General features: G+C 41.8%; 1 protein-coding gene across 1 annotated transcript; it reads left to right on the top strand.

Moving 5' to 3' along the window:
• Positions 1-1,399: 1,399 nt before the first annotated feature.
• On the top strand, positions 1,400-20,527 carry st14 (ST14 transmembrane serine protease matriptase). The gene is made up of 19 exons (XM_028424357.1): positions 1,400-1,590; positions 7,275-7,422; positions 8,072-8,232; positions 9,489-9,559; positions 10,562-10,734; positions 11,430-11,465; positions 11,860-12,088; positions 13,237-13,376; positions 13,499-13,599; positions 13,973-14,082; positions 14,282-14,412; positions 14,837-14,941; positions 15,322-15,429; positions 15,731-15,844; positions 16,302-16,421; positions 16,837-17,017; positions 17,596-17,864; positions 18,388-18,524; positions 18,664-20,527. The coding sequence occupies exons 1-19, from the start codon at positions 1,564-1,566 to the stop codon at positions 18,823-18,825; spliced, it is 2,523 nt and encodes an 840-aa protein (XP_028280158.1). The 5' UTR covers positions 1,400-1,563; the 3' UTR covers positions 18,826-20,527.
• The last annotated feature ends 381 nt before the right edge of the window (positions 20,528-20,908 follow it).

Below are 20,908 nucleotides of genomic sequence, written 5' to 3'. Positions count from 1 at the left end.
TTTATCACAGACCTGAGCCTACTCACGGCCACCAGACTGTGGCTTAGTGAAGGGCGACATCTGCTGGTGATGGAGGGAAAATACACCGCAAGCTGGCCTGGATAGGGGAAATGTAGCCTATGATTATTATCCTTGTGAGTTTAGATGGTTGTTGCCTGATTTTATTCTAAATCTCAAGAACAAAAAAGGGGGGGATAAGGCATCTGGGTCACATCTGGCAGAATATGTGCAGATTATATTTACATGCAATGCCTTGAAGGAAAAGATTGACATTTGCACGAGCACAAATAGGACAAAGGAGGGTCATCATTCAGCAAACCTGGCAAATCCATTGTGTGCAGATACAGTGGTCATAATGTTGATTCCTTTTTATAAATAAACTGTCAGATTTTCCATTGAAGTGGTGTTCAGATGTCCCTCTGCCAGCTGTTATCGTAGAGATGAACAGCTGCAATAAATCTGATCAAAGAGAAGCAGCACCTCATTCACCAACGACAAGCTTTGCTTTTCTTTTCAAAACTGTGAGGAACTACTTGAAGGTTAAAAAAAAAGACCAAAGAGTGCTGAGTGTCACTGACTTCTCTCTGTAGTCACCAGATCTCAACCACACCGAACATTTATGGAGGTACCTGAACAATGAAAAACCCCAAACACTTCTGATTAAACAGGAAACTCTTCTGGCATTGCCACATTATAGTGTCATGACATGGGTTATGCTACACATACATGTTTTTTATTTATTTATTTATTTATTTATTTATTTTAATACATCTCATAGGGAAAAAAACAATTGAAATCGTACATTCTGCAAATGCCTTTTGAAAATTGAAATTAAAATATATATATATTTGGAATTATAATATTGGATCATGTATTATGTATACATATAAAATTATTTGTATGCAGAGTTTACATATTAAATACTATAGGCTAAATCTATAAATATAAATAATACTATAAATATAAAAATTAAATCTTCAATTTGATATATAGGCTGTTACACGTGACCTAATCTGGATTATTATACAATATAGTATTTATATATCGACTATACAACAATGCAGCATCCCAAGCAGTGCTTTTCTAATTGTGACGTAATTTAATCATCTGTTTTCCTGCCGTTTGGTAGCAACACCTGCAGATGGTCAGCAGGGGGAACACACGTAATAAAAATAAGAAAAAAAGCTTCCTCATGCAATAAAGAGCAAAGTGAGGAGCAGGTAAACACAACCTTCCACTGCGTCTGTAACACGCCAGACAAGTGTAAAAGCATAAAGCAGTCACAGCTGACTGGAGGTTTCTGAAAGTCTGTGTAATTAGAGTCTTCATTTTAGTGCGTGAGCTCTGCGGGTGTTGTGGGCGGGGCTTAGGCCGGAGGTGGGACAGGTGATGTTCAGGTGTGTCTGGCTTTATTAAACCCGCGACGACACAGGAAGAGACGCCAGCCCTAAATATTTGACTTTAAACGACCACTAATTCACGCTTTAATCAAACGTGGTGGTTCCTACATTTGCTGCACGGTTGTTTGGAGAAACGAAGTGACTTCTGGAGCCTCTGTTGAAGATGCATTCCGCCAGATATGAATACGACGTAAGTTTTGTCCTTTTTTTAAGGCGCTGTCGTGGGTTTTAGCGTCACTGTGGGGTCGTTTGCCCCCCCCCCCCCCCCCCCCCCCCCACACAGCCGTGCAGTTTAACTCCATGTTTGGACCTGTAGGCTGTCCGCTGCTTTTGTCTACGTTGGAGGAAGTGTGCTTCCTCCAACAGTAACACATTTGAACGCTGCTCCTGTGTTTGTCTATTTGAAGCTTACATTGTCATCAGTTTGTTTCCGGATCTCTTAGATCAGCAGGACGGAGTTCCACCAATAAATGAGACCTCAGTGAAACAGAATAATTAAACCTGTATGAATAAAGGAAACACACACTCTAACCTTTTAAAGAGAGGAGTGTGGTTTCTATATATACAGAGCCTTTAAGCTATGTGAACTCTCTGATGCAGATCTGCTCTGCTGGCTCCAGATGATGTTGGTTTCCCCTGCAGGAAGAAGAGCAAAGGCCTACAGAGCCTTAAGTCAGACACACTGTGACATAAAGGCTAAAATTTGTAAAAATGTTTTTTTTTTTAATGCTGTCTCTATAGAAGACTTCTTGGCTGACTGTCATTGAGTCTTGTGGATTTCTGAGTATAAACTGCACAGTTTCAGGAACTGAGATGACTGGCATTCATTCTTAGAAGCACTTGTGTGTTTCCAAGAAAATGTTTGTGTGTTTAGCTGCTGTTGAAATGTTACTGTACTCCGATATCTGATTACCATTGTACCCCCACATGAAGGTGTGGTGCGACACAAATAGCAAGCCTGCAGGTTGGTTGTGTTTATTCATGCTGGTGTAGCCATGAAGGGGTATGATCGGCATTTTAGGCGACAAAGGTCGGATTTCCTTCGAGCATGCAGTATGAATTGTGTTCAAAATTCTTTAACTCATCTGGGTGATATTTGATTAACATCCTCAGTATTTGTTTAAAACTTTATACTGTATAGTATAGTGAAGGTCTTAAGACGAGTGATGAGTGCCTATAGGCTGGAGATGGTTTAATGCCGTGCTGCTGACCTACATCGGAGGAGAGTTCCAGTTCCTGGACCTTGCAGCTCCTAATCTTTTGTTCTTGCATCTGTATACAGGAATTTGGCTGTTGATTAAAGTTGTAGTAGTTAATATTTATTAAATTTTACCCACTAAGTTAGAGCAAAAATACAACTCTATTAATAGGTGTCATTTAACTCAGCATTATAGTTAATTTGACTCACTAGTGACCCAGCGGTGGTGTTAAGGTTGGGTTATTTTTTAACCCAGCACTTTTTTGAGTGTGCTTTCATTCTGTCCATGTACAATTGTTATTTCACACATACTTTCTGCAGCACCAGCTTAGGATGTGGGTTGGGGGGGGGGGGGGTGGTAAGTGACAGACAGCCAAAGGTGAACTTCTCTTTGCAAGGGGATTCATTAATGGTTACAAGGCTCTGGTCAGTGCTGCTCAAACTTACCAGCCCCACAACCTTTATATGACAGCTTCATGAAAAGCTGGGGAGGGCTCCTGGGGAATTGTTGTGTGCAGCTAAGAATGTGAGTAAACAGGATTCAGACTAAAAGAAAATCTGCCTTTCTTCGTGTTGAATGATTTTGCAAAGGCTTAAATAATCAGAAGCATAATGTCAGAATAGCTCACTCCTATCACAGAGATGATCACAATGCTAGGTATTTGACAAGAAGTATACACAACCAGTCTTTGTGAAAGTATTGGAGGTCTGGAAAGTGGTTTACTGCCATCATCATCATCATCACTGTCAATATATCAATCACTGAGCTCCATTTTCTTGCCTAATGGGAGGTACAGTGTGGCTGTAACACTGTCCACCAGCAGCTCTCCTCTTTGTGCCTCAGAAAACAGAACTTGTGGTTGGACTTCACCACTGTTTTTTGCTGTTTAGATTGCTGTTTAGATTGCTATTTCAGTGTTGGACCCGAGGCGTATCCACAGTTACAGCGGTTTGCTGGATGAATCTTTCGGGACCCAGCAAGCTGACACTAAGCTAGTCACTTAGCTGGTATTGATCATGGATCTTGTTGGGGGTGGTGATCTTCCAGGCTCCCTTTGCCGGATTCGTTTTCAGCAGCCCGCTTCCTCACCGGGCATTCATAGACCCCATAAACCAGTCTGAGGCAGCAGAAGATGGCTAATTTTGCTAATTTTCTATTTCCTCAGATACTTCTGACTTGCTTTGTTTGCATCACAGATGTACTGTAGAAAAATACAGTATTTGGGTGCATATTTTTTTGTAGCAAAATATACACACAAAACACTAAACTAACCTAAACCACCAAGTTTCAAAGTGTAAATATAACATCTTTCTACTTGTTTTTAATGAAGTGGTTTGAGTGAAACTGTTGGTAAATGAAAATTTTTTCCTCTGTAAATATTAGATTGCTCGTAGACAATGAGGTCAGCCTTAGACACAGGATCAAATGGGAATACTGTGATTAATGTAGTCAGTCTGTTCTCTGTTTATGTGGTGACTCAGCAGAGCAGTCAGTAAATAATTCTTCAGGCAAGGCCATGCCTCCTCTCTTTAGTGTTTCAGTCCACTTTTCAAAAGCAGTCATGTTGAAACCAAGGAGTGAAGTGAATGTGGTGCTTAAGTCACGTCCCTTACTACTGTCTCCACTCCGTGATACATTCTTATTAACAACCAGCACAATGGAGGGACAGGTTCAGTCTTCGACTGTGTCTGTGTTTAGCTACATTCAGGCTTTGACATGCTTTTGATATGATGTCTGCATCTGCAGGTTAAGGGGTCTGTTGAGTATTTTTCTTCCTTCAGGCTTCTGTGGCTGTACAGTGTTGTTGATGATACAGAAAGGTTGAATTCCTCCCAACCTCCGGTCCAGTTCCTCTTTAGGCATGTCACGAGGCTGAAGCAGGTGTCAGACTGCACCTGCAGCTTACAGTAATAGCAACAAACTGCTAAACATCTGCTCAAGGCTGCTGTCGGGTAGGTGATGTGTGTAGGTGTTTATGTATATGAAGCCTGAATTACATTGATTTAATTAGCCTGTACCAAGGAGAATACCATCATTCTTTACATGTCAGCGGTGTATACTGTAAATAAAGATGAACAAACTTTCTAATCTCAATTTTTAGAGATTGTAATATTTTACACCATCAGAGCACCTTTTAATATGTCACTTTTGTGTTGTTTGCTATTAGAACTTCCTGCTTTTTGCAAACTGACCTCTTGATATTGTTTTTTTATAAATGCCCACAATATAGGAGTTGAAATGCAGCCTGGGTTTAAAGGGTCAGAGACATACATTTCACATGCATCATTTTAGCTTACGCGGAAAAGGTATAATTGGGCTGTACGTGTGTTTCTTATATGCTTCGTTCTCACAGGAGTTGGAGGAGCAACTGCTCGGTAACTCGGTAATGGTAAATGTGTAAAATGTAAAGCCTCATAGACCCTTTTTCCTGCTAGACATTTTGATTTGTCATGGTGGGAAAAAAATCACTGGTGTTACTAATGATGTTAGTGATGGTTCTGTCCTCCTAGTAGGTCGTGACGATGCACAGCAACAGGGCCCTGAAACCGACACAGCTAAATGGAATTTAGTCTTCCCCATTTGTGGAAAAAAAGCTAGCTCAGTTTTGAACTGAAACTAACACAGAGGCCCTCCCTTTGTCATCAGAATTATTGCTGTTGCTGGATATGCATAGAAACACATGTAAAAGGTGCATTTAAATTTATTGTATCCTATTGCAGTTTATTGGGTCTGAAGGTTAGAGAAGTTAGAAAAGATCAGTCGGACATCTGGCATACACTTTCTTTCCTTCAAAGAAATTTAAAAGAGGACAAAAGTTTGAATTGGAGGTTGGTTAAAAAAAAACAGGCGCCTGGGAGGCCACCTCCACACATCAACTGAGGTCTGAGAGTTTGTGAAATACTGGGGCAGAGAAGCAGGAAACCGTCTATTCTATATATATATATATATTTTCACTCCAGTTTCACACATGTGCAATGGCCTTTACTATTGTGCATGTGTGAAGAAGTGTTCCTTGTAATGAGATGCTTCACAACAGCGCACTTCGTGTGGGTGAGCCTTTTTTTTTTTTGTAAACCACACCTCACAGCAGTCAGTGTTTTGACTTGTTTCCTGCCTGTCTGACTGGTTAGACCACATTGATTTACCCGGTTGTAGCAAGTGACTGTCAGTGCAGAAACATGCCTCATTTTTAGCCGGCACAGTTTCAGCCCAGATTGTTTTCATGTCAAAAATGAATGGTTTGTGTTGGCATGTTGTGGCTTTTTCTCTCTCCATATTTTAGTATTGAGTGACAGACAGTAATTTCTCTTTATTGATCTTTGTGTGAGTGCTATAACAAAGGCTACAAACAAAAAGAAGAGAGATGAAACGCCTGCAAGTGATGCCACAAGCCTTCACTTAAACATACTGTGACCTGGTAGACCGAGAATCTTCCCAGACACATACTTTAGAAATGTGATATGGTTTTTTTTTTCCTTAGAAGAGAAGAATGGAATATGATGAAGAGTATGTAATGGTTTTATTAGAATGTGATCAGGGTGAGTGATACAGAGAAACCCCGGAGCACTTGCTGACCCCCATATCTAATGATTCGCCTCATTCTGGCCCATGATTGCTGTTACAGATTCCAATTAGAAAGCATGTGTGGAAGCCCGAGCTGGGCAAAAAATAGGCCCTAATTGCCATGAGTTATCATCCAGACTCGTGTAATTGAGCCCACATCTTAAGGGGCTGCACGTCTGACAAATTGATTTAATACCAAAGTGATTCTCCATCCCTAATGGCACTCGGGCTTCTTCACTCATGGGCTACAGGCACTGAATTCATTGTGTGTTGATTACTGAAACCTTTCTGTCGGTCCACCCACTCAACAACAGATACAGTATTGACAAAGGCTGCCTAAAGCACCAGAGCCGTGTTCTCTATAAGGTTACCTCTCAGGGTGTATGTGCAGCTTGTGTACATGGAGGTTGGTGTGTGGTAAGGCTGTCACCTTTACCAAACAGGTTTTGCCTGTATTGTTTATGTGTCATAGCTGCCTGTTTGAACATGTCATTCCTGGAGAGCACTTTTACATTACGTTGTCTAACTGTGTCATAGTGCATCAGTTGATTTATCAAAACCAACAAACCTCTTCCTCGATTACACAGGTTTAGTTTAGGTGTTTAAACATTAAAAATACTTCTGTTTTTTTGTCAGTTTAAATACAGGTTTATACCCCTAATGAGAGATTCAGGACCACAGCTGATCATAGAGAAAATACCAAGTGGAGGATTGCAAACATCGTTATTGCTTAATGCCACAAAGGGATGTGTGGGCTTAATTTGACCGCCCCTCTGACCTCACACTGGCACCTTTTTTGTTAGATAGAGAATGTTTAGTAGTGTCACTTTGTTGTTATACTTGGGAAACTGAAAATTAGCCCATCATTGATCTGTGTGGTGTGCAAAAGCAGACCTCAGCCATGAGATTTACTCTGCTGCAATATTTATTTACACTACAGGTTCAATAGTTCTTACAGTCTGTACATTTTATAAAATGTAACTGTTCACTCATAAAGGTAGCGAGTTAATTGATAAGCAGTTATTGAACCATTTCTCACAGTGTAACTTGGGATTCTGCTATAAGGTTTCTTGCTGCATATATTTACTGACTTGTTTTTTTTCTGCTTCAGGGCAGCAATGGCAATCATGAGCGGATTGACTTCCTAACCAGCAAAGAAAAGGTGCCATCAAAGCGGAAGACTGGCATCCTGATTGGCGTTCTTGTGGCGCTTCTCATCGTTGCAGCTGTTGTGGCCATACTCATTTGGCTCTTTGTCTGTGAGTATTTAAATGTTGCTGCTGGCGCATCACACAGGGACACGTCGTCGGGGCACAGTGCACTATGCTCTTATATGTTTGGGTTAAATTAAAGATGAACACACCAGACCTGTGTATAAATCAAATTATTTATACACAGTACACAATATTCCTGAAAATTAAATGAAATATTCAGATATTTTCATCACTGACATCACTTAGTGCCGAGACAGACATAAACTGTAAAGTGGATCATTTACACTTGCTGTGAAGGCTCAGCTCTTTTGATATAAAAGTGTAAGAGTGGCTTGTTTGGACTTTGTAATTTCCCATTAGTGTTAGCCTGTTTGACAGCTCTGACGGTTTCCTTTAATAATGCAAAGGAGAAAAATGTCACAGAGTCCATGGCACAGCTTTCTTGTCATTTACACATAGAGAGCCTGATTTAAAAAAAAAAAAAAAAAAAACCCTCTGAAGTCTTGATAAACACCATCTTCATTCAACTGGCTGTTTTAATTGCTCTGAGAGCCAAACTGTCTTCACAGTACGAGAGTGCACTGTACAGCTTGAGTGCTGCTTTAAAAGTTTCCCCTTTTTATCAGCGGCGTCTATCTCGCTGCGTTTTGTTGATCAAACTCTTATAAACTCTCCTGTGTCTGTCTCCTCCAAGTTAAAGATGCTGATTCAGAGGGCACCCTCAGTAAGAAGCTCATCCCATCAACACCGGTCTTTAGCGGCCATTTGAAGCTGGTTGGTCAACCATATAACCAGAACCTGGAGGACACCGAAAGCCAAGAATTCAAGGATTTGGCAGAAAAATTGGAGGCGATTGTGAGTCAGACACTCAATGCAGATATTTCTGTTTCCCTTCTGTCACGTACATTGTTATTTTTAACTGTTTTGATCACAGCGATACCCTCTTCTCTCATTAAGGATTAGCTCAGAATCTTGTTTGCCGTTGTGGAAAAGCTTCTTTTTTATTTTTATAAATATGTCCCTCCCAGTGCATTGAAACCGCTGAAGGCACATCTGCGTGGGTGGAATAAAACTCTGCATTCCCTTAGTAATTCCCTCAACAGGATCTCCTATTATCAGAGGCAGTGGAGATGTTTGTAGCACCACTTAGGAGCATGGCGATAACAAAATGCCCTCGCTCAACTCGTCAAGCTGCACTTTCTCTGTTAAAAGCAGCATAAGTGAGGGTGTTGGGTGAGAATTAGAGTGGAAGTGGTAGATGGGAATATTAGATGACTAGACAATTGGGGGTTGGGGGGAGCTTTTGTGAAAAGCTGGGGTTGTATTTGCAAAACACAGAAAGAGCTGCTTCAGGAAGGTTAATCGGTACATGACAGGTGTGACTTGTGGAATATTACTACAGGTAAACAATGCTGGGCAAAAGTGCTGTAGAGATAGGTGCCAAGTGTCCTGGTTTAACCAGGTGTCCCACGACTATAGGCCGTCTGTGGAGTATTAAAATGAACTGGAACTCAGCCTTGTCTGGTGTCGTGCAACCTTTTAGACAGAATCTCACAACAAGCTAACCAGTCAAGGCTGGTAGAGCAGAAACTCCTTTTTTCCTGCCAGATAAAACAAATCAGTGAAGTCTGCTGTCTTTGAAAAGAACAAAGGTAGATATGACGTTTTGCTGCTCACCCATCCACAGTGGTTCTTGGCTTCTGTGTCAGTACTGTTGTCTGCTGCATCACACTGAGGGTATGCCTGCCACCCTCCACACACTATGGATAAATGCCTTATACAAAGTTACTTATCCCCTATATATCAATATCATTTACAACAATTGCACTTTTTTATCCTCCTGAAAACACAGTCACGATCCACTGTCCCCACCCTGAACATGGCTAACACTGTACTAAGTTTAGTACAATGGTGGGGCCCACAAAGTATGACTGCAGCCTCATGTGCCACAGTTCGCAGCTCACTGCTGCTGAAGGCAAGATTGTTAATTGGGAATCACGTAGTGTGCTTTCATGGAAGGCAGTTTTTATGTTAACATGCTGATTTATACACTGTCTGTAGGCAAGACTTGTACATTCTCTCTTCAGTAAAAATACATTTTCTCTTCACAGCTGGGGGAAACCTACAAAACGGATCCATTCCTTTTAAAATACTACACTAACTCAGTGGTCACGGCATTCAGGTAACTTTTTTTAAATGGCTTGAAATCCAGCTGTGATGCTTTTGAAGGCTTAATGTCAGATAAACAATGTGCAACAAGCTTCGTTGGATTGACCTCTAACAGTAAACGGTTGAATTTGCTACTAATGTGGGGGACCAGTGCAGACAGCATTGGTCCCCAGTTCTCCATTCTGGGATAGTCTTACCTTACTGGCAATGGCTCAAGATTTGCAAGATGTGTCTGTGGCACAGCTAATGTCGTCCTGTGTGGTTTAGGTGCCATTATAGCCTTTGATGACCACAATAAGCAATTGCTTAACAAACCTTTTGGTGTCAGTAAAAGGGCATTACATGTGCATATTGTTCTTACAAACAGAACAAAAATCCTATGCTGAAGTGGCTACTTGATAACCTTTTAAGATGTGATTTCTTGAGGTTAGCCTGTAAAACACAGAGACCGATACAGGCTTCATCCAATCACTGGACAGGTATTCTTTGGAAGCACCTGTCCTACCAGACAGTTCTGTGTAAGAAAGCATCAGTTTCATAAGGTTTCAAGTACCGTAGTTGGTATATACCCGGGTAATGAAAACAATCCAAACCTGCTCTAATATACACTATATATGTACATTGTTATTTTTAACTGTTTTGATCACAGCGATACCCTCTTCTCTCATTAAGGATTAGCTCAGAATCTTGTTTGCCGTTGTGGAAAAGCTTCTTTTTTATTTTTATAAATATGTCCTTCCCAGTGCATTGAAACCGCTGAAGGCGAATGAAAACAATCCAAAACCTGCTCCAATATACACTATATTTCCTTGTTTAGTTTAGCGACAGGCTACGACAGCACAAAAACACTGACTGCCTACCTGCATGCAACCAAAGCTCGCTTAATAAAAGCACATTAATTATTAGGATGTGTAAATAGGTCAACTAGCTGTGTGTATTAGGGATGTACTATGCCAGATGTGATTACATCAGTTGAAGCTCATTTGTGAATAATCTCTTCTCATCTCTGCACCAGCGAGGGTGTGCTTGTGTATTACTGGTCCCAGTTCCATATTCCAGTCAGTGACCTGGAGATCTTGCCGGAGTTCTCAGAGGAGAGGGTGTTGGAGGCGCTGATGAATGGCATTAAGGAACAGCGCGTTGGAGTGAGACGCGGAGCCATCCAGATCAGTGAAGTCACTGTCTCACGTAGGTATCACCCAGGAGTGGGGAGGGGGGGTTCAAAAGAAAAGGCACAACAGCTAATGCTGGCTCCAGAAAATGACATCAAGCAATCAGTGAAGATAAAGCTCTGTAAATGCAGATCTGAGGTCATTGTCATCTCCTATCAGAATTGCTTTTCTGTTTGCTTTCCGTTTGTATTACAGGGGCTCACTCTGAGTTGTGCTGATAAGATGATAACAGATAAGCCAGACCTCTCAGCTTGTGCTGCATCTGAGATTGCACATTTTATGCTGTTTGGATCCTCTAATGATATTAGCTGGGCCCTGGCCTGGCTTGAGACAGCCATTTTTCTTCCTTCTGTCTTCTCAGCATTCACATTGCATTTGTCCACATCCTGGCCACCAGCCAAGCAATGGCCCTGTGACTCAGTGGTTTCGGGCCTCTTTAAAATGATTTCTCTGGGTATGATTTGATGTTGCTGTCCCAGATAGTTAGACAGAGATGTATGGGCTGCTGCTGTAGGGCAAGGTGAGATGGAGCAGAAAGAGCTACAGGCATCACCAGTTCCTTTAACCGCAGGGAAATGGAACAGAAAATGTGCAACCCAAATATTTTAGGCTCATGCATCAAATTCTATCAGCCTCCCAACTTAAGAGACCAATACTCACCTTTCCTCCTGTCTCCCTGTCACCACCACCCCTTCCTTCTTGTGTCTCCAGTCACAGATTCTCGCATGGCCAGGAACCCCAGAGCCAGTGAGTACAGCATGTCCCATTTCAATCACTCGTAGCTGTAATTTTCCAGCTGGCTAGATGCTCACCCTTCTGTCAGTCTGTAACGAATGGCTGACCTGGCCTGTACTGTACATGGGCTGCTCTAGTCAGAGATTGAAAGCCCTGTATCAGGCCAGGGCGAGCCAGTCTCTGTGCCCAACATTTTGACACACTGATTTATAACCTCAGAATGATTACACTACATTAAATTACCGTAGTAGCTGTATGATACACAAGTATATCCTCACACGCATTGATAGCATACAAGATGAAGAAAGACGTGACACACGGTTCACATGCTTTGCAAAATGTAAAACTTTGGATGAAGTCCTGTCCATGCACACTGTACAATATCACCACTGTTTGTGTTTCCCAGAGGAGTGTTTTTTCAGTCTGGAAGCTGACATACAGGAGCAGAAATTTTCATCTCCGGGGTACCCCGACGGCTACCCCTTTAAGTCTCGGTGTCAGTGGCAAATCCGAGCCTCTGAGGAAAACACCATATCCGTCAGCTTCCCCGTTTTCCACATTGAGGATGACTGCTCTGATGACTTTGTCTCGATCTATGACTCTTTGAGTCCTGACTATTCTCAGGCCATCACAGAGTAAGTGGGGCTTTAAATGTCCAGAGGGTTTGGGAAACATGTTAAATTGTGACGAATGGATCAGATTTTACCATTAGGCTCTGCAGCATTCAGTGCAAGTAAACTAGTAAATTGACTCATTTTACCACAGTACATTAAATTGTGACATAAATCACATTCTCAGTTTGCCTTAAACCTTGTTAGGGTTTTTTTTTGATGGGCCTCAACCAACATTTGTCTCATTTATTTAGCCGTGAAGATCAGAGAGCGGGGAAATACAGTTCTACATGATTCCCAAAAGACAACCACTAGGAATCACTTTGTATTTGACTGAAATGTTGCAGAGGGATCTAGGAATAAAAGCTGTTCTGATGTGGGTGGAACATGTTCCACTTCATTCATTTCACTGGATTTGTCATTACAACCTCCTTTTTTTTTTCTTCTTCTTTTTTGGCTGTGAAGCCTTTAGCACTATGTGTCCCATTTATTGTCAACTTTTGTGACCTCAGTGAGATTGAGTTGGCTCAAAAAGACCTCTCCTTTCAAATCTATTAAAGGTGCCACCCTGAATGCTGCTACACCACTGTGTGTAATTGCACTACAGGGATGGGTTTGATTCTGAAAAAGCAGGCTCCTGAAAGCACCCTCAGTTGTAGCTGCAGGCAATTTTAACTCTGAAACCATTGGCAAACAAATATGCGTTACCAAGCGATGCATAAAATTTTTATAATGCTATAGAGCGATCAGCTTTATCCAAGGTGACATGGGGTTTATGAGAGCCATAATATAATACTCTGTAATGACATTATTCTACTGGAGGTAGATGTATTGCTGCTCTTGCAGCGTCATTCACACCTCCATGGCTCTGCCGCCAGCAGTGCTGAAACTTTTTGCTAATGTTTGACTTTGAAACTCCATCTAAGCAATTTCTGCTGCTGGCCAGCACTGCTTATTTATCTCTTCCTCCACCTTTCACTGCTTATCTATTGATTTCTTTTCATTTTTTTTTTCTTGAAGCCTTTTAAATGTGTTTTCTGTATAGCAGTATCCCAGTTGTGCACATCCTAAAAGAATCCAAAAAGTCCAGTCAGTAAATATAGCGGACGTTCAGAGAATGCATCACATCAGAACTGTACCTGGTTGTACCCAAATCCTCTTTCGTCTCACAGGAAGTGTGGTCAGAGACCTCCCTCCAACCCTCTGCAGGTGGTGTCATCTGGCAACATCATGCTGATTAACTTGATCACTGACTCCGATGTCCAGAGGCCGGGCTTTGAGGCCGTATATAAAGCTATCCCCAAGGCTCAGGGTAATTAAGCAGGGCATAATATAGTCCATTTGTCAACTGTATTCTGTGCAATGTTGGCATCCATAAATGTGTTACACTTAGATCCTTCACAAAAAGGTAATACAGTGTTTATACATTTTCAGTTACTTGTGGTGGTGTCCTCTCTGAAAAAAATGGAACCTTCACTTCCCCACTTTACCCCAGCTTCTATCCCCCTGCTATGGATTGCAAGTGGACCATCCAGGTTTGCCATAATACTTCTCTCTCAGCCTCCACCCACTCACCTCCTCCTCCTCCTCCTCCTCCTCTGCCACATCCTTAGCCTGCCATGAGAGGAATGCTGAGGCAGCACTGTAGAAGCCAAGCTGTTCAGTACCTCTTCTATCTTCATCTGTCAGACCGCTGTTGCTGCAGCTCTAGCTGAGCCGCAGTGCTTTGTGTGTCAGTTTTGTTTGTTGGTGTGTGTGCGCGTGTGCAAAACTGCTCACCCAGTTTTTGTGTGTTGCAGTTCGAATGCTTACACGGGATAGGCATGTGTCTGTGTGTAGGCGGAGGAGTGACATGCATGGAAAGTAGGGACATTGGGAACCACTCACATGCTCTTCTATATACACCAGGTCCCTGCTGGGCAAAAGGTGCGGGTGAACTTCAACATGTTCCGCATGAAAGAGCCCAGGGTGGATACCCGCAAGTGTCACAAAGACTATGTGGAAATTATGGGAAGCAAGTAAGATCTTAAGACTCTTTTAAATGCTGCACAGTAGCCCTCACTCATCTATAATAATTTGCATTAAACAGAAATTCCAGCTCTGCATTTTGAAATGAGAATGTTGTCCCTGTTTGGCTGTCCTAATGTCACCAATTAATTAAAAAAATACACCAAACCAGGCCAGGACTTTGTGTTAAACATTGATCTTGTCTCTTAGGTATTGTGGAGAACTGCCCACTTTAGATCTGACCAGTGACAACAATGTCCTGGAAGTGACCTTTCGCTCCGATCACTCCTACACCGACAAAGGCTTCAGTGCAACCTACAGCGCCTTCGATCCTGCTGACCGTGAGTTCAGTCTGGTTTCTAAAAATTTGGAATCCAACATTTGGCAGCATTGGGGGAAATGTTACATCTTGAGTGACACTTAGAGCCTGCCATTATAGAGTGGGACAGCAGTAGTAACTGAAAGACCAGAAGCCATGTGGCTGACTGCAGCAGTGAGACTCAGGAGCTAGGCTAATCACCAGAGAGCTTGTTTATTGGGTCCATTTTATTTGCTGCTGCCAGTCAGGAACATGTTGTTCTCAATACGCTCTGCTCTTTATGTCGTCCCCCAGTTTGTCCAAAATGGATTTATAATTGCACTGATCAACAGGGACAGGCATTGGCAACATGACGGATGTTGGGAACATACTGTCACTCCCTTTTGCCCAATTTGTCATTGTCGTGTTTCTGCTTTTTTTCCCGTCTCTCTCTGTTGTGTGAGCAGCTTGCCCCGGCAAATTTGCCTGTAACAATGGCATGTGCATCGGAAGAGAACTGAAGTGTGATGGCTGGAATGACTGCGGTGATATGAGCGATGAGATGCAGTGTTGTAAGTTCTCCCTTGATTCTTGCCCTTCCTCCCTAAACTACTTTCACGTCCTCTTTCCTCTGTCAAAATCTTTAGTCTGTCCTAATGTGTTCAGGCTATTGAGTTTTTATACACATTATATATGAGATTTAGCATATTAATTAATGCAGTTCAGTGATAAGTTTAGTAAGTTAAAATATAATTGTAGGGAAAGGACTAGCTCTCGCTCTTAGTGGTAGCATATACTATGTCTCAAACCTTATACTTCTAGCACATTTTTGCAATAACTACGTGATTCTGGTGATTGTATCCAGTGAGTTGTATTGCTGGATTTCTGTTGTCACACTATTGTATTACCTTCCTGAGTTTTGCTGTTTACTGATGGAGCTTTGTTGCTTCAGACTGCGAGGGGGACCAGTTTTCTTGTGGGAATGGCTTGTGCAAACCAAAAATGTGGGTATGCGATCGAGTCAACGACTGCGGAGACAACAGCGATGAGAAACAATGCAGTAAGTATTCCCATCTCTTAAATCAACCTTTATTTAATGCTATGTTAATTGTGCCATCATTAAAGGCACATCACTGCTAATGCTGCGGTCACTGACTCCTGGGCGGTGCACAGTCATTATTTTATCAGTAATGGAGTTTGTTTGAAGCCTTGCCCAATCTCAGCGTCCATCCAGACGGTTAATCTTATGTAATGCATGCAAAAAGAATGGAGGTGGATGCTAATGCACCGCTAATGTCCTTCTGAAGCTTATTGGAGCTTATTCAAGTATTTTGATATGATTTCTTCATCACTGCCTCCAGGTTGTGAGCCGAACGAGTGGCGCTGTGGGAATGGAGTTTGTCTGCCCCAGGATGTTGTGTGTGACGATAAGCAGGACTGTATTGATGGAAGCGACGAGGCCTCTTGTAAAACCTGTAAGTGGCACTGCCCATTCTCCTCCCTGCCAGTCGCACACTCGAAAATCTGAAAAGTGATTGTTGAACGTGTTACACAAACCATTAAGTAATTAGTCTCCATCCACAGCTCAGCATAGATGTACGTTTTAGATGCTGCTAAAGACTAGCATTTTTTGCTCTTTCTTTCATTTCCTACTACCTACCTCTTTATCAATTCCCCATTCACTCCCCTCCTCACTCACACACATACACTCATGCACACATCTCCTTTTGATTTTCACTTCTGTGAATAAAGAAGGATATTAGACCTCAACCCCAATCAATACGCCCAATCAATGCAATCTGCTGCTCAATCATTCTGCATTGTGCATTCAAGCCTCTCCACTCTGAAGCCTCGTTGATTGCAAAGTATTTTACTGCTTAAAAAAAAGAAAATGTGTTTTCATTGTGGGGACCTGTCTCCATCCTGTCACAGCTTCAGGTATCTGCACAGAGTTCACCTACAAGTGCAGCAACAACGAATGTGTCAACAAGGTGAATGCCGAGTGCGACCGCGTCAATGACTGCTCTGATAACTCGGATGAGGCCAGCTGTGGTAAGAAATCTTTCCCCATGTCTTGTTTAGATACAATTCAGCTTTCTAAAAAAATTGCTGAAAGTGGACCTAATCGCTTCAGTGTCATTCAAACTAGATTATAGAAGCAGGGTTGAGCCGCGCGTTGGGCTGTCTGTTAGAAAAGAGCCTCAGGCCTTGACTGCTTTATTTATTTCATTCTTCTTTGAAAACAGCTCTTGTCGTCTCTGAAGTTTTTGTTTTTTTTCCCTCCACTTAAGCCTCTGGGTGTGTCTGTATGTTTTGATCATCTAATATGCCAGCGTGCCTTATTAGGATTCCAAAGAGTCGTGGCTTCAAGTCAACTTAATTTTTCTGTCTGATCATTCATGCCAGTCTCACCCAGTGTTTGGCCAGTGCTGCTTTAACTTACATGATATCCTCTGTTATAATACAGATTGTGGCACCAGGCCTTACAAGCTGAATCGCATTGTGGGAGGGCAGAACGCTGAACTGGGGGAGTGGCCCTGGCAAGTCAGCCTTCACTTCTTGACCTATGGACATGTCTGTGGTGCCTCGATCATCTCTGACAGGTGGATCCTTTCTGCATCCCATTGCTTTATCACTACAGATACACGGTGAGTCACAAATCTCATACACACACGTCTACATCTCATATGCATTTGGCTGAATGACATATATAACAACAGATCAACGAGACAAAAGTTGTTAAATTGTCCCAGGAAAAAAACTTCAGTGGTAGTGTGGATCAATACACTGCATTCAGTGCGGAGCTGTTATTATTGGAGTGACCTGTAGGTGGTGCACTAGCCATGCTGTTCTTTCTGAGCCCCCTGTTTTATGATTGAGCTGGGGATGTGTTCATTTTCACAGATTCACAGTTGGTGTTGTTTTTTTGCAAAACAATAAAGCTGTTTATTTAATTTCCTTCACAGTTATATTTTTACATCATATGTCAAGAGTAATTTGTTATTTTGAATGTTTTGTAGTTTCACAAAAATAGAATTGTTTTGTGTGTTCAAAGCTATTGAGTTGACAAAACAGCAAAAATCAAAATATCATAAGCTTATATCTTGCAGATTTGTTTTGGCTCATGTTAGATTGAATGCGATATTCATGTTTTTGCTTTCACTCGATCTGGCTTTTATGTTTAAATAAACAAAACCTTTGCCCCTGTGATGCTCTGCTACCAAAGGAACCGTATGCCACCCAACTGGCAGACCTACAGTGGTATGCACGACCAGTACAGGCAGGATGGCGTACAGCGCCGCACGGTGAAAAGGATCATCACCCACCCGGATTACAACCAGATGACCTTTGACTATGACATTGCGCTGCTGGAGCTCAGCACGCCACTGCAGTTCAGCAACACCATCCAACCCATCTGCCTACCAGCTCCCTCCCACATCTTCCCTGCAGGCATGCCCTGCTGGGTCACAGGCTGGGGCGCGCTTCGAGAAGGAGGTACAATGCATGAATATTGGGTGAAGCTGTTGTCAGTTTTTTTTTTTTTGTTTCTCACTGTAACTAATTATTCAGTTTTGGATGATCCATTATAGTATTGTTTTTTTCCTTTTTTTGCATATCCAAATCAAAAATAAGACATCCTTCTCTCAGCGTTCTATTCATCTATGTCCTTCATCTTCTTCCACTGCCTGCTGTTTTCCTCCCTTCATCTCATCCTCATTTCATCCGGTCTTCATCCTCTTCTTTAATGTTCCTCTCATTTCTTTATCTCTCCCATCATGACACACTTCTCTTTCGCTTCATCCTGCCTACCTTCTCTCTCATCTTTTTTTTTTTTTAATCTTTTCTCTTCAATTAAGCCTCCTTCCATATCCATATATCAACATGGACGTCAGCTCTCCTGGGAAGCCTCTTAAACCTTCATTAGCTAACACTAATCCAGGCCATTAACACCTTTGATGATGGTGACGAACAAAGAGGTCACATGCGGAGTGCTGACCTCTTTGTCCCGCTCCTGCAGGTCAAAAGGCACAGGTGCTGCAGAAAGCATCGGTGAAAATTATCAATGACACAGTTTGTAACGTGGTCACTGAAGGCCAAGTGACCTCTAGGATGCTCTGCAGTGGATTCCTGGCTGGAGGGGTTGATGCATGTCAGGTGAGATTGTGCCACACGTTCAACAGAAAAAGAATAAAAAAATGGGCTGATACAGATTGGCTTTCACACCTATATAATTATCGTGCTCTCACATCTGAACCCAATCTAATAACTGTTCTTTCCCGGCCACGCTCACTAGGGAGACTCCGGAGGCCCCCTGGTGTGTTTCGAGGAGAGTGGGAAGTGGTTCCAGGCCGGCATTGTAAGCTGGGGTGAAGGTTGTGCTCGTCGGAACAAGCCCGGTGTGTACTCACGCGTCACCAAGCTGAGAGACTGGATCAAAAAGGAGACGGGGATTTGATGACGGTGAAGTTGTTATTTTGAGGGACAGGGAGCGATGCAGACCGGGAGAACATCATAGTGCTAAAAATAATGGAGACGTAACAGTTAAGTCTGATTCAGGACAGGTCTCTATGAGATTTATTCACTTAGCAGCAGGCTGAGGGTACTGTTGCGTGGACCCAGCTACTCACATGAATTACTTTAAGCACTTTATTCAGTTGCCAAGTCCCACATGAGCTCCTTCCTCTCACCCTTACAAATAGACCACATTCACTCACATTTTGTACAGTTTTTAAAGACATTCATTAGCGTCTCTTCCCCTTATCAACAGGGTGAGTATACCCTCAGTACAAATAATGACATACATGTAGTTTGGGAATTACTTTTTCCCACTATTTGTCCAATTTTTAAAGTGTGTTTCTGAGTGCAGTATCGTTCTCTAACAAATTAACTGTGTTTTTAGTATTATATATTTTTAAACTGGTGAGATGCCTTCATCTTTTTGTAGCATTGAAAGTTGCATATTGCCAGTAGGCTCATGGGGAGAATTTAGACAAGAACTCAACAAAAAAATAAAAAGTACATTTCCAAAAGGGGCAATTTCATAGACTAAAATAAATGTAAACCAGTAGCAGCCTGGAAGGTAGAAAATACATAACAATCAATTTAAAAGCCTTTGATTTGCTTTGGAAAATGGCCAGCACTAAAGTATACCAGATTTGTAGTCTGTGGTCTAAATCAGGCTAAAACACAGTCCTTGAAGAAGAATGAGACCAGAGCGGTTCCTAAGATCTGGAAAAAAAAGGCGTCGTAGATCAGTATTGCTATTTTACATGTACAGATGCTCACTGGCCTTGCCTGGTCAGTGATTGATTTGCCAAAATATATTTAGAAGCAAAGGCAGTGGATAAGGATTAAGTCCAGCTGGCTTTTGCACAGGTCTCTAGTTAAGCCCAGAGTGATTTGTGTCTTCAATCAAACATGCCTGAGAGTCAGAGTAAATCAGTGGGGTTTTCACTCACTGTGAGAGCAGTGCAATCCATTCTTATCAATATTTCCTCTCTTTGGTCAACTTAATCAGCTTAAACAACATAATTGACTGCATGGTTTAATTTCACTCCCTATTCTGACACTACTACATCCCGGATAGAAACGCTAAGGACTATAATTACTATTTATTGTATCTGAGGAAATTAAGAAGACATAATTGGCGAAAATATTACTCAGCTAGACCTTTTATTATAGGGAAATAAAATCTGTAAAAGTTAAATGCACTCAAAGCACAAAAAAACACACGAAAAACGTTAGGGCAACTTTATTTGAGGGAAAAGCCCCACATATTCTTCTGAGCAATTTATTAAGAAACTACATTCTAACTACAGCCAGTGACAGGAGTAGCTTTTAGAAATCGAGCACCAGAAACTGATTTCCATTTTATTGAGGAACTGGTGTTAGAAATCTCTATTGTCAATACCTGAAAAGCTGTGTGACTCACACCAAAAATATCTGTTTAGCAAAATAGCACTGCTGGACACAGGAAGATATAAATATTTGACGTTTTAATATGCGTAAGTGTAAATGTATGTGTTTTATTTTAATTTTTTTTAGCAGGGAGAGGCTTTTATGAACATTGTACACAGAGACAATGATTTGGATTTACGTGTGTGAATTTTTATGTGTTTTCATATGAAAGGGTCATGATAATAAACGCCTTTATCTGATTGCTCAGTGCCTAATTGCATCAACTGTACCATTTGTCTTTGATGGGGTCTGTTGTATTATGTTAGTGCATAATAAATGCCTGTCTTGGGAGACCTTGTCCCTTCTCACAGTAGAATTGTAATGAGCATGTACTTCTCCTCCCCGTCGTGAGCAGTGTGCCTACCTGCGGGAACAGAGGTGACAAGACGAACTCATATTGTCAAATAATACCTACCTTTGTCACAGCTCTATTCTATTTCCCTACGAGATGGGCATGTTGGCTTCGGGAGGCGGATACATGTACAGTGGGGGTTCTGCTATCTCATCTGTCTTCATTAAAAGCAGTGCACCACTGGGGGAATTGGAAAATCAACATAGACGGAGCTGCTAATTTATGTATT

This window comes from Parambassis ranga, chromosome 16, assembly GCF_900634625.1.
Source record: "Parambassis ranga chromosome 16, fParRan2.1, whole genome shotgun sequence".
NCBI classification, from domain to species: domain Eukaryota; kingdom Metazoa; phylum Chordata; class Actinopteri; family Ambassidae; genus Parambassis; species Parambassis ranga.
This window is presented reverse-complemented; position numbering and strand designations above follow the sequence as displayed.

Bases quoted from the DNA above. Each gene is read 5' to 3' on its own strand.
- st14 (XM_028424357.1), top strand. From the start codon at position 1,564: ATGCATTCCGCCAGATATGAATACGAC. The intron at 9,560-10,561 runs GTAACTTTTTTT...TCTCTGCACCAG, and splicing joins TCAGTGGTCACGGCATTCAG to CGAGGGTGTGCTTGTGTATT. The intron at 12,089-13,236 runs GTAAGTGGGGCT...TTCGTCTCACAG, and splicing joins TATTCTCAGGCCATCACAGA to GAAGTGTGGTCAGAGACCTC.